Source organism: Telmatherina bonti (assembly GCF_933228915.1).
Source record: "Telmatherina bonti genome assembly, chromosome: 13".
Classification (NCBI taxonomy): Eukaryota; Metazoa; Chordata; class Actinopteri; order Atheriniformes; family Telmatherinidae; genus Telmatherina; species Telmatherina bonti.
In genome coordinates this window covers 30,592,737-30,606,854 of record NC_136611.1, presented here as the reverse complement: position 1 = coordinate 30,606,854, position 14,118 = coordinate 30,592,737, and the positions used below count along the sequence as shown (strand labels likewise).

Sequence of the window (14,118 nt, the reverse complement as noted above, 5' to 3'; positions counted from 1 at the left end):
ATCAAAATGAAAGTTTCTGACCAACTCAAAAGTTTCTCCATCTCAATCTGTTGGTTTCCTTATATAGACGATTATGAATTGGCTTTCATTATGTTTTTTTTTCCTGTCTGTAAAGCGTCTTGAGATTGCATTGCTGTGATTTACACTATATAAATGAAGTTTAATTGAACTGACAAAAGGAGGAGCTGTTAATGGGACATTTATTAAAAAAAAAAAAAAAAGGAAAATCAAGGCATGAAAGAAAAATTTAGATGTCATTTACACTTTAAATTGATACTGTTAAACAGCAAGTTATACACAACCATTTACACAGCCTGTACAAATATTTTTTCCCTCACAAATTTGCAATTTAAATTCAAAATAACTTAAATAGGTTTCTATGTAAAAGTGCAAATCCATATACATGAATGTCTTTAAGAACATGGTGACATAAAGGGTGCCTTAATGAGCTTAATTGAATTGAGGTTATTAACTTGTAAGGCATCACAAGCACATGTCAACATCTACTGTATGGAGCAGTCATATGTAATGCTTTTAAAGTAACAGTATCATTATGTGAAAATATGTCTTATGTTGCTTTGCTAAGCGCATATCCTCTCATGCAAATCAATATTGTAATATCAAACTGGTGTAGAGTTTTGTGTTTGTACAGGGAAGAGTCTGCAGCCCTGAATAAAACCACTAAGAAGAAATGTAACAGTCCACTGTTTCTAGAGTCCTTGTGATGAAAGTTAAAGTTTTATAGTACAGTAACCACATACTATTTTCTGTCTGGTAGTGTTATTTTTAAGCATAAAAGAAAAAAATCACAGTTACCACACACCAGACATATTGGATAAACTCCACTATCAAGGTTGTAGTAATCCACAGGTTCCAGGTTTTCACGGCGAGACTATGTGGGACTTCTGGAGGTCAGTAAACAGGAAGGTGTTGGTGATTCTCCACAGTGGCAAGGCATGATGCAACGAAGAGTGACAAACTATTAACGCTGATTTACTTTGAAGTCTCAACAAGGATCCTCCTGATTGGTAAGGAGGGGGAGGTTTGAAGGGTAACAATACTTAGGTACTAACCCACGCACGCTGTTGGGCTTCACATGCTTCTGTAATAACATGCAGCCAATGCAAAAAAAACCCCAACTAAATATCACCATGAATAGAGATTTATAAGCAAATCTGCCAATGAAGCACTGGTCACCGTGGGCTCTACTCGGCAGGAGACCGGAAATGTGTTTGGTAATGAAAAATGTGTTCAGGCATTTGCAATACAAAGGAGAACATAACAACCATTGAGTCCTTATAAGCGTGTGCAGAGTGGAGTAACTAAGATTTCTGCTCCGCTGCTGCAGCTGATTGGGCCGCACTCTCTGGTTTAAGGATCTGATAGGTGATGAGGTACTCTGGGTAAGCCTAAGAGAGAACAGCAAGACATGAGTCAGTACTACTCAGCAAGTATATCTGCAGGTCAATATCAAAGCTTAAACCAGATTTATAGGAGCAAACTGTCCTTTTGTCTCAGTTTACCTGCTCTCCTCGGTAGATGACATATTCAGCATAGGCTAAACCATTAACGCTGGGTCGACCAATGACTGAGTGATGTCCTGGAGGGGCATGTGCCATTTTCATGGCACTGAACTGCAAGAAGGACTTCCCCAAAGTCACTCGGCAAAACAACATTTGTCTGAGAGTTTAGAAGAGAGGAAGTCAGATGTAAGTGTCTGCACTGCGTTTGAAACTCTTCACATTAAGAATGAAGACAAACAAACCATTTGAGGGGAATTTGGTTTATATGAAGTCTGTTACCTGTGACACAAGTAGCACGACCGGTCTTTGTGCGTTGGACATCCCGTGCCTCCACCGATGCCATAGACGTATTGATTGCTCTTTGAGGAGTTCTCTGCAAAGTAGATTCCTGCTCCAAACATCCCTCCTATGTACGCATGACGTTCATCAAAGCCTTTGTGGATGATGGCGTTGATAAAAGGGGAGCCTGAGGGAAAAGGTTTTATGCCAAATCAGGACAGAAAACTCCAGAATTACAAACAGATTCCAGATGAAGATTCTCAGATCGAAGCAGAGATGGTGTGGCTGTGGGCGGTTACCGTGAAACAACATGCGCTCGTTGTGATGGTTGTGGTTCTCATCTGCAATCTCCTTCTGCCGGTGGGTGTAACGCTCCCTCAGCTTCTTGTTTACCACCTTCTGGATCTGTGTGGTGCATTGTGACAAGAGCCAGGATATTATGATGAATCTTTCATTTGTCAAGCTCAATAGCTTTTCTTATTTTAATTAGTATAACTACCATACAAGATTAAGTGATGGCGCTTTACCTTGATGATGTTGTATCTGCTGAAGACGCCGCCTGCGTTGCCTCCATCTCTGTGCTCCCTGATAGTGCTCTGCATCTGAATGACAAAACCAAGAAAAACATTATTTTGACTATAAAACAAATAACACTACTTCTGATGAAAACGCTGCAACACAAAGCTATACTTGTTGCAATTACTCAAATTTAGTGTAAACCAAATTTTAAGCTCTATGTAAATCATTAAACACAATTAGACATTTTTTATCTTTCTTACAACATATTTACAAGTGATTTAGACAATCAATACCTCCTCTTCTACAGACTGATACTCCTTGTCGTCGGGAGCGAGGTCTATCAGGATGGTGCCCTGGTTGGCACAGTGGAACGTCAGGTATGGGTTAGCACCTGAAAATGAATCATTTAGAGAAGCCCACATGTTTAGGTCTATAAAACATCTGATTTAGGTAGAACAAAGCCAAACTCTCAGAGGCAGGACTCGTCTTCACCTTGCTGGCCGCCCAGCAGCCTCTCAACACCCTTGATAAGCTTGTGTCTGTGGCCATATGCATTAATCCCAATCTCCTTCAGCTCTTCGTGGCCCATGTCGGCCAGCACATCCAGAGTGATCTGGAGAAGATGAATACCACAAAAAGCTGAGAACCGTATACCAAACTGGATAATCAACCACAAGTTTAGACAGGTCCACAACAAATGAACCTTTTCTCTACTTTAGCCTGTAACTAACCTGCTCCCGCTCAAATATGTCCCTTATGTGTTCCAGGCCGAGGCTCTTCAGGAACTGACTGATGTTCATGTCCAGCACTGCCACTGTGACAAAACAGCACGAGGAAAGATTTTACCACAAACCCCATACTTCTTCTGTATTGACCACTTTTTTATGCGAATGCAACAAACTTACTTTCCCCTTCCTTGCGATCAGTGCCAGTAGCTCCATCTGCCACCCCAGAGGTCCCGGCTGCGGCAGCAGCTGCAGCCAGATCAGTGAGGGGTCCGGCCAGGTTGTCGATGCTGCTGGCAGCCGACAGACACGATGGCGTGGAGGCAGGCGAAATGACTGAAGCGCTGACCACTGTGGCCTGAGGCTTGAAGCAGCTTGGTAAAGCATCTGGTGGCATGGCGTCCATCAGTAAGGCTCGGATATCATCAGCCTGCAGTGACAGTAAAGAGAAGTAATTAAAAAACATAAAAAGTCCCTTTTCAGTTCAAGTACATTTCTCTACTAAATATTCCATTTTAACTTAATGTTTATAAAGTCACCAATCTGCAGCTTAAATGAAAAACAATGGTCATGCTAAACTAAAAATATGTCTGACAGGAGCTGTTACCGTGGCCAGGTCCAGAGCAGTCTGTCCCTCTTGGTTCTTCATGGTGGGGTCAGCTCCATGGGCCAACAGGAGCGCACAGAGCTGTGTGCGACCTTTCTGGGCCGCCTCGTGGAGAGGTGTGAAAGCCCATTTGTCTGTGGCATTCACACATGTGTTATACTTGATCAGTAAGGCTGCGATGTCCACATGCTGTGAAAAGAGAAGCAGGAGAGCAAAAAAATTAAATAAATAAAAATAAAACAAGTGTGTATTAGATAAAATGCCATCGGTATTGATCACATTTACTGTGCTTCATACAAGCAAACAAGTGATTTTAGTTCACATGTGTTACATGTAGCACTTTTTCTTCCTGGCAACGTCAAGCTTTTCAAATTGTTGATCAAACATCCAAGAATCTGCATTTCATACATGAGGAGTTTGTATTTATGTTGCTGAAACTGACCCCATAAGAAGCAGCATTATGAAGAGGGATAAGCCCCCCTTTGTCCTGGGCGTTGACATCCGCCCCATGCTCCAGCAGATACTCTGCCACCTCCAGGTTGTTATAACCAGCTGTGGACAACAAGCAGGAATAAGAGGATGAAGATGTAGAAAGTGTAAAACACCAGCTTGTTCGCCTCCTCTGTAAACGCCCACCAGGACTGGGAGGTTGGACTGACACTCAGAACAAAGTGACAAACTGTTCGCACCTGCCAGGTGGAGTGGCGTGGAGTTGCGCCCCTGAGCGTCTCTGCAGTTGATGTTCTCTGGTGAGCAAAGCTTTTGCACTCGGGCTAGGCAGCCTTTCTTAGCAGCATCTAGCAGGGCGGCGTCTCCTCGTAGCAGGTCCTGGATGTCTGTGTCTCCATCTTTCACCATGTCCAGAGGAATGTTGCCATCACGGTTCTTCTTGGTGGGGTCTGCTCCATGCTGCAAAGAGTGAAGATCATTTTACTATACTATCTTTTAAAAACACTTTTTGTATACATAAGACCATGTTGAATTTTGCCTTAATATTAATCATAGTAACCATAAGTAACCAGAACACGCTGCACAACAAGCACAATACAGTTGACAGGTTCCTCACTTTGAGAAGAAGTTTACAGATCTCATATTTTCCTTTGGCCGCAGCTTCATGTAGTGGGGTAAACTTCCAAAGATCTGCCACATTGACTGAAGCACCATGTCTGACCAGCAGCTCGGCCACTTCATAGTGGCCGTAAGAGCATGCGTTGTGGAGCGGAACCAGACCACTAAAAAGTAAAAAGCAGAGAGAAAATCTCCAACTAGAACCACGAATCCAAGATATGGTTTGGAAAAAAAAAAAGCAGCAAACTCACCCCTTGTCTTTGGCGTGAACATCAGCTCCATGGTGCAGCAGGTACTCAACGACCGCCACTCGGTTGTAACCCGCTGCAAAATGGAGAGGAGTGGAGTGGCGGCCCTCCAAGTCCCGGCAGTTTACGTTCTGTGGGGTGCAAAGTTGCTGCCATACATAGAAAATAGTAATTCATCTGATCGGTGTGGCCATGTGAAACATTTCAATTCCACAATTTCTTTCAAAAAACCCAAAAGGAAATGTGAACTTACCTGCACTGTGTCGAGATCCCCCGCTTTGGCAGCTTCCAGAAATCTGTAGTCCACATCAGAATTACGTGTCGGGACATTTTCTGGGAAATAGAAAAGAGGAAAGTCATCACTACATAAAATATACACATAAAACAGAAGATTTAAAATGATTACTTCACAAGAAGACCACGGTTACCATATCAAGGTTAACAAGACTTTGGGAAATATAAAGCTCTGCATTCTTAAACTTTTAAACTCAAATATAAAAATAAACTATCTTAAAAAGAATCCAGGAACTAATTACCATTTAGGATCTGCTGTACAGCCTCGTTACCCATCTGAGCAGCAGTGAATCCCTGCAGAGACACGATGGAGGGGTCAGCTCCGTAGCTCAGAAGCAGCTTGCAGGTCTGGATGTGACCGGCCAGTGCTGCTCTGTGAAGAGCCGTCTGACCAAGTGTGTCCGCAGCATTTACCTGTCGGCACATGAGGGTGGAAATCTGTTTTCACCAATGCAACTTGTTTACATTTCAAGGAAACATTTCCATTTTGATAACAGGAAAAGAGGACATATAATAACCTTTGCTCCATGTTTCTGCAGCACCTCCAGGATATCATTGTGGGCTCTCTCAGCAGCTACATGCAAGGGAGTCATGAAGCTAAAAAAAACATCACAATGGTCAGAACTGTCTGCTATTTTCCTCCCCTGGGATACAAACCGATTAATGTATAGAAACGGAAGTGCTCTTTTTTTTTTAATCATTTTATTAAACAGTGCTCAAAATAACCCCATTTAATAAACTGGGAACAATGTTGTTGACTTACTCTTTGTTCTTTTCATTAATGTTGGCACCTTTACGCAGCAACAACTCAGTCACCTGCTTTCGCTTTGGGTGGGGGGACGCCACAGCACAGTGCTGAAAAACACGAATTGCAAAGATTCACCAAACTGCTAAATCTGCAGCCAATCACATAATCTTCACAATTTCCACAGAGCATAGCCAGTAATACTACTGAATACCAAACCTGCTGAAAACACAGTTTTATTTTAATTTTTAAGCTGCACTAAAGTAAAAAGTGGGCTTTAATCTTAAATCTAGTGAAGAGACTTGTTCTGACCAGAGCTGTCTCATTGGTCTGAGGATGTTTGAAGCCAATGATCTCCAGAGCCAGTGTCTTCTTCACTTTGGCCATGTCGGCTTCACGAGCCGCCTGCAGCAGCGAGTGACCTTTAAACTCATCTGTATGGCAAAGAAAGAAAATAATACAAGTTCAATTACTCCATTTTTAACAGATTAACTGATGTTAAAAGACTTCTGTGTGCATCCTAACTCAATAGGATATCACTTATTGGCCGCCTCAGTGGTATTACAGTATGTAATCCACATATATGAGTAAAACATACTTAAGTCTTTCTCCTGCCATCATCATGTGTATATAGGGGTCAACTATGTGCGAGAACTCACAGGTGAGTCTTTCTTTAAGCTCTGGAGTGGGAGCCATGTCCACAGCACTCTTGCTGTGACAGTTTAGCAGGGTGGGATCGGCCCCGTGGCTCAGCAACAGGGAACAAACTTCCACTCTGTTCTTGGATGCTGCTTCGTGGAGAGGAGTGAATTGCCACAAGTCCATGGCATTGACACAGGCTCCATGCTGCAAAGAAAGCAGCCAATAAGAATAGATATAGGGAATAATTATCACATCTGAGGTATCATCGTGATGCTTGCTGCTTTCAATAGTGTAGATTGAACAACTTTCTCCATAATAATGCTAATTTCACAATGACTGTGTCTATTTATACACTATATTCCACCATGTTCTATTAAAAAATGACAGCTATATATTGTAAATATAAATAAATACATAGTAAGTACATAGCTGTATATTGAAACAATGAAGATCTTAGAATAATATTCACACATAATTATCCAGGATGGTGAGGTGTATATTTACTTTATCATTCAATGCCCAATTTTAAAGTAGTTGGTAGTTGCAGTAGTTATTAGGGGTGGGAAAATCGAATGGAAAATCAGGATTATTTTCTTCACAATTTTAAAATTTTTTTTTTTTTTTTTTTTTTGCTAAAAATCTTTTTTTTTTTTTTTTGCTAAAAATCTTTTTTTTTTTTTTTGCTGAAAATCTATTTTTTTTCCAAATAAATAAAATGAATATACTATAAAATTTTTATCATTTTTATTGATCTTTTTACTTGTCTTTTTGGGCATTATAGCAGCAGAATGATGACTGACTGCTGTGTTTTTCCTAAATGAAATGAAGAAAAATGACAAGCAAAAAAAAAAAAAAGTTTCATACATTTTTTTTTGTTTGTTTTTTGTTTTTGTTAATCTACAAAACTCAGCAATATTGGAGAATTGTGAGAATCACAATTTAAATTGAATCGGCACCCCAAAAAAATCGGAATCGAATCGGGACAAAAGCATATCGTCACAGCCCTAGTAGTTATCCTACTCTTGCAAAATGTTAGCTGCACTTTTATGTCACTTTTATTTGTCATTTTTATTCCTAAAAACAAAAACAAAAAAAGGCATTTAACACATGCGACATAAAAATCTGCACTCATTGTTCTAACAGAGACTATTTCCACATGACTATGTCTAGAAACCTTTAAAGTGCAATCTGAGTGCATCTGATGAAGATCTGACATTTCTGAAGGACCTACTTTAAGCAGAAGCTCAGTAACTTCAAAGTGACCGTAGGAGCAGGCATTGTGAAGAGGAACCAGTCCCCTACAGGACAAAAGATCGATGTCTAAAAATTACTGGACAACTAAAAAAAATTGTGCGTTTTATCTTTTCCTCACGAGTCCCTCACCCTTTGTCCTTGGCGTGCACATCCGCACCGTGCTGAAGAAGGAGCTGAACAATACGAACCCGGTTGTAGCCAGCAGCCAGGTGGAGCGGCGTCGACTGCAAGAGAGGACAGCTTGTTAGTAGATGACGATCGCTGGAAGGCTGCGTGTGTGCTGCTTTCGATGGCCACATGGACAAGCGGCTGATTAGGGCCAGAAGCAATGTACTACTGCAGGCTATGTTTGGTGAGTTGCAGACGAATGGCAGATTTGATGATGCAAGTTCAATGGAGTTTGCGGGCAATTCCAGTGTCAAATATTCTGTTGCTTCACATTTCTGACCCGAGTGAGTGACTACAAGCAACTTCATCCTCATTAACTCAATTTTAATCTGATAAAATTATTGAAATTAAATGTCATGGCCTCAGAATTAAAAATATGTTTTATTCAGAGAGCAAAAAAAAATCGAGTATCAGTATTAAATCTAAATTGGTTGTGTTTACATTACAGTTGGGATACATCACCTGTTTAATTCACCTCTAGTTTATGCTTGTGTTTAATCTAAATCTCACAAGACTAAGGTGATTATGGTGGCATTTGAACCAAATTTTGTTTTGAAACTCTTAATCTTTTGTTTGAACATTTTCATGCAATTGAATCCCAACCGTAAACCGATGCGATGAAGCTGCAGAAAGCAGGATTGGTGCCTGACGAAGCGTATCTGCAAGCTACATAAAGATCAAATCAAATGGCTCAGTTCAGCCAAAGGAGAAAAAAAAAATCAACATTAGTATAAGCAAAGCTGCAAATTCCACTCTAGTGGCAAATGTTCTTTATGCAAAAGTCTTGCAATCATCAAGCTTACATCAAAAGAGGGAGATGAATTTCCATTTACATGCAGTGATAATGCAAAACCCACAAAGCCAAATGCAATATTTCGAGCCACGGTGGTGGAGGCCAATTGATGAGATGGCTGAATTGCGGAGGCATCATTCAGTGAGAGATGACACAAGCAGTAAGGTCATTACCATGAGGGGTAGCATAGCATTGTAATGATAGGTTAAATGAAGTGCATTCATAACTGCATACCAACTGATCCATAAATGAATGTAAAAAAGACAAATTTCACGAACAATTTCAGGATGTTTTTTTTTATAAAATGCAGGGCGGGCCTTAATGCATGCACAAATTATTATCATTGGAGGAGAAAAAAATCAATTAGGAGCCCAATCAGATAGTGACTGACTGAGCATGTGACTGAAAGTTGGAGAAGTGTGGGTGAGTGTGCAGAGGAGAGGACAGACGCCGAAGAAAGCAGGCAGTGGACATTTAGAGGCTCCTCTCCAAATCCAAAAAGATGAGGTGTCACCATGACAACCCAACTCACTTACTCGCATACATGCTGCTTACGCACATAACACCACACACAGTCTCTCACACACACCAGAGGAGCATCAGGGTAGGAGATATGAGTGACCCGAACACCCAGGTCCATGATGTGCAATTAACAAGTGACAGCCAGTTTATTGGTCAAATAAAAACGATGGATTAAAAAGGAATTTAAAAAAAAAAAAAAAAAAAAAAAGATCACAACAGTGCATCAATCAAGTGGCCGTTATCAAGGTTAACTTACCAGCATTTTTTGTGAGGTTGACTGATCGACAAATGTTGCCAGAGTCACACGGAAAACAAAACGAAACACAAATTACAAAATGACAGCATCTTTTCACAGCAGTTTCCCTCTCCCTTCAAGTCAATGAAACACAAAACGCAGTTAGAAAAATTACTGATCTGTCAAAAAGTGGCTGTATGTTGAATGTAACAAGGCCAGAGAGGGTAAATAACTGGAGGGTGCTGGTCAAATAAACCAAAACCATGCTGTCTTGGGTATTAAAAGATGTTCTGCAAAGGGGTAACACTTTAAACGGATGGGGGGGGGACACACACAACCAAAAACATGAGATGCTTGACAGATCTGAGAACCAACATCTGGGGAGAATGTTTAGTTAGCTTGTTCCACCAAGTGATAATAACAACTAGAATCAGAAATAAGAGTGCCGAGTGTGCTCTACAGAAGTGCATCCTGGTTCCCTGGTCTACCTCGATCACTCAACCACATGGACATAAAAATATATCTAAAAACTAATAAAAATATTCTAAGATTATTAAACATTATTTATGATGTAGAAGAGGTGACACCACAAATTACACAGAAAAAAAATAACATGCTGAAGCTTTGTTATCCAATCTGAGCAGATTGTGTACTTAATCCGATTTCAAGATCACAAATGTTTTTTTCTTCATCATCGAAAAGCAATCAACAAGAAAAAAAAATCCACAATACCCCCAAGATGCATGAAAAGGAATAAACTTGACAGCAAATATAATCATTCTAACCTTTTTATATTGACCAAAATACAGTTTTAATTAAAATTAGAAAGAAGAGAAATACAGCTGAAAATAAACACACACACCATGGTTCATTAATTAGGTTGTTATAATTTTAACAAAATGATCTAGTTAACATAAATGAATGGACTTGAAGAAAGATGCGCAACCATTATAAGGAAAAAAAATCTACAAGTGGTTTTCTCCACGGTAATGAGGTGTCTGTTAAAAACCCCTCACTCAAATTCAATGGGATCAATCCTCTTTACACCCCAGCAAACATACTAATCCAGACTGCAGAGTGTGTTCATTTCCTGCCTGACTCAGAAAGCCTCTTGCCATTTTTATAAGATCTTTTAGAAACAGACAATGACCATTTCACACCCTGCACAAAACATTACGGAAAATGTGTCAGAGCTGCTAATATAGTGTGCCACTGCTGGTCATTTACCTTGCGGCCATCGCTGGCATGACAGTTGACGTTTAATGGAGTCAGCAGGGCCATCAGCTTTTCTTCATTTCCACTCCTGTAATTACATAGTTGGAAGTACAGTGTAAATAAATATATCCCATGAAGAAGAAGAGAAAAAAAAATCTGCATTTTTAATTTAAAAAAAAAAAAAGAAGAGAAAATCAACATTCTATAGTGTGAATGTCTTTCCAGACTTTAATCAATGATTACAATAACACAAATGTAAACAGCTTATTCTCCAATGATTCATAATACATTTCATGCATTATTAAATGTACCATCAGAAGTATAACTCCCATCAGAATGATTTCTACCATTTACAGGTAAGATTAAACAATCTTCGTTGTATCCAGTCACACTATTCTACCTCCACTGATCCACTCACCTTGCTGCTTCAAGAAGTTCATCTTTTTTGTATTCACCTGTGCAAAACAAAAATCAACACCTGGATTAGAGCTGGGAAACAATATCCACCTCTCCTGAATGAAAGCAAAATATGACTGGTGCAATCTTTAGGCTTAAATGACAGGCTGATGCCGAGTCTGACATTTAAGCTTACCAAAACTGTGCCATCTACACTGCAGCCTGCACAGTAGCATCACTCCTATCTGACACGGATTTCTCCAAAAGTGGAGCTACAGCAACAAAAACTGAGACTGGTCTTTAAGCGTGCATTAACTGTGCATACTGCTTTGCTCAAATTTAACACCTCTGTGGGACAAATATGCAGAAAGCTTCATAACATGCACAACAAAAAAAGCTGGTAACATGTTAAAGTCTTGACCAGAAAGAATTACATCATTGCAATCTGTGCATGACAAATGAGAATGACATTTAAACTTAGCTTCAAAGGGCAAAAACAGAAAAATTAAGGAGCATGGGTAACACTGAGGAGTCAGATTAAGCCAACAGGTGAGTGACAAGTAACTTTAAAGGGCTGACCTGTAAGAACAGCCTTGGCTGAAGGGTCAGCCAGATCCAGAGCAGATTTGCCATCAGTGTTGCGGATGTTTGGATCAGCTCCATGCTGGAGTAACACTGCATGACAGAAGTAGAGGCAAAGGAAGAAGCAGAGGAAAAAACATAAAAATTTTGTCCTGATTTCCCTCATACTCCCACGCAATGAAAAAATATCAGAGAACTGACAATGACCAAATAAATGTGCTGTCTGTTTGACTTAATTCATATGCTGTCGTGTAAAAAGGGTGTAGTTAAATATAAGTGCTTGAATTCCATACCAATGCACACATCTATCTTTCCTTTGATGGCAGCTTCGTGCAATGGGGTGTAGTTCCAGTTATCTCTGGCATTTGGATCTGCCCCTTGACACAAGAGGAGGCTGACAACTTCTGCGTGTCCAAAGGAGCAGGCATTATGCAAGGGGATGAGACCTCCATCATCCCTGGCGTGAACATTGGCTCCGGTCTGCAAGAGGTGCTCCACCACATCTTTTCTTCCGAAGCCTTACAAACAAAAACAATAAGTTTATTAAAGTTTTCTCCACCAAGAATGTACTAGGTACAAGGCCGGATTAAAAGTGCACAGGTCCCTGGGTGCACAGTGGTCCTGAGGGCCTCTTCCCCACTACAACATTGTGAAAATAGTGAATGATACTCTGTGAAATGACATCTCTCAGTGGTACCAATAGCAATACACTAGACACTATGGACATGAAACAAAATGTACATAAATAGTTACACCAAACTGCTGGTATTTGCCCTATGTGGGCCCCAGATGGGCATGGAACCCTGGGCCTGTACCCATAATGCCCATTGGATAAGCCATCCTTGAGTAGGTAAATGACCCAAACATGTAAAATCAGATCATTAAAAAACAGAAATGTGTAGCACAAGATGTGCAGCTTAATATTAAATGATTGAGATTTCAGAAATGCTATTTAGAGAAATATTAATATTCCTGTTAGGTATTAATATGTTGAAGCATTTACACCTGCCACTGGCTTGACTTGCAGTCAAATTTGAAGCACACAAATAAGCTAAATTTGCTGAATTTGAGGACGTTTTTTACAGAGGATTAATAGATAAAAACAAAATTAGTGGAGAGTGTCAAAACAAATTAGCTTTAGCAAGCTTTTGATAATGTCAAATAACTGTGTCTGCATCCACTGTTACCTAGAAGTACACGTGACAAAAGATCAATGGTAAACGATTATTTAAAAAAAAAAAAACTGATTTAAAAAAAAAAAAAAAAAAAACATACAAAAACAATAATCTAGTTAGCCGGAGGGATTATCCAATGAGCTTCATGGGCACGGGCCCCACACCCACTTGGGGCCCATGTAGGGCAAACACCAGCAATCTGGACATAAAACAAAATGTAAATAAAAGCCAGATGGTTACACCACAGTGTCTAGCGTGGAGCTATTGGTACCACTGGCTGAGCGATGTTAGAAATGTCGTTTCACAGTGTATCTATCATTCACAATGTTTACAATATTGCGGTGGGTAAGGGGGCCCCTGGAACACTTTAGACCCAGCATTTTAATCCGGCCCTGCGTGTGGGGCTTCTCGGCTGTGAATCTGGAGTTTCGGTAGCTTAGCTTTATGCTCACCCGCAGCAAAATGAAGCGGAGTTGATTTCCGACCAGCCATGTCTTTGGCGTTTACATTCACCGAATCTACAAGTCTCTTCACTCTGGATACATCCCCGTTTCTGCAGGCCTCAAACAGCTCCCTAAACGCTCCGCCAACGCTACTGCTGCCATCGGTGGGACTGGTGGCTCCGGAGCCGGGGCTCGACACGCTGCTGCCCCCGCCAGAGGTTGTCGTGGTGGAGCTCGCGCTGCTCGCGAGGACCGTGGCTGGTAGGTCCGGGGAGGCCAGGGCCATCTCAATCCCTCCGCTGCATTCCCTCTCGTTTTCCGGCGGTGCTACAACCGGTGCCAGCAAAGCCATAGACGGAGAGGTCGGCGGAGCCCCCGAAAGGGAGCTGTTTCTCGGTGGAGATTGTAATGTTGTCTGTTGTTGCTGCTGCTGCGAGGAGCGTCGAGACACCGCCATTACAGCAGCTCTCAGGCGACAATAAGAGCTCCTTTCCGGGGAAAGTGGCTGCGTTTCCTGTCAGCTGTTCGCTCGCAGCAGGAGCACACGATCAACTAACATGGACACTCGGTTTAAGAAGAAAATAAGTAATAAAAATAAACTAAAAGGGGAAATACCAATAAAAACAACTTTATTAAATTATCTGTGACTTATATGAATATAATTTAGGGCAAACAAGTTGAACAG

General features: G+C 40.8%; 1 protein-coding gene across 2 annotated transcripts; it reads right to left on the bottom strand.

Moving 5' to 3' along the window:
- Positions 1–183: 183 nt before the first annotated feature.
- Positions 184–13,902, bottom strand: LOC306764257 (poly [ADP-ribose] polymerase tankyrase-1; the record flags this gene model as incomplete). 2 transcript variants are annotated; one of them, XM_079251346.1, is made up of 28 exons in its annotated part: positions 184–1,409; positions 1,524–1,680; positions 1,803–1,989; positions 2,102–2,207; positions 2,330–2,404; positions 2,615–2,712; positions 2,814–2,934; positions 3,053–3,135; positions 3,227–3,476; positions 3,654–3,842; positions 4,096–4,205; positions 4,343–4,562; positions 4,720–4,885; positions 4,973–5,118; positions 5,223–5,302; positions 5,506–5,677; positions 5,782–5,860; positions 6,027–6,118; positions 6,321–6,442; positions 6,668–6,854; positions 7,882–7,948; positions 8,034–8,128; positions 9,644–9,664; positions 10,850–10,925; positions 11,256–11,292; positions 11,813–11,908; positions 12,109–12,333; positions 13,443–13,902. In XM_079251346.1, the coding sequence occupies 28 exons, from the start codon at positions 13,888–13,890 to the stop codon at positions 1,323–1,325; spliced, it is 3,792 nt and encodes a 1,263-aa protein (XP_079107472.1). In that variant the 3' UTR covers positions 184–1,322. The 2 variants fall into 2 exon arrangements, with proteins under 2 accessions (XP_079107472.1, XP_079107471.1); XM_079251345.1 differs by lacking the exon at positions 9,644–9,664 and having other exon boundaries at positions 13,443–13,890.
- Positions 13,903–14,118: the final 216 nt, after the last annotated feature.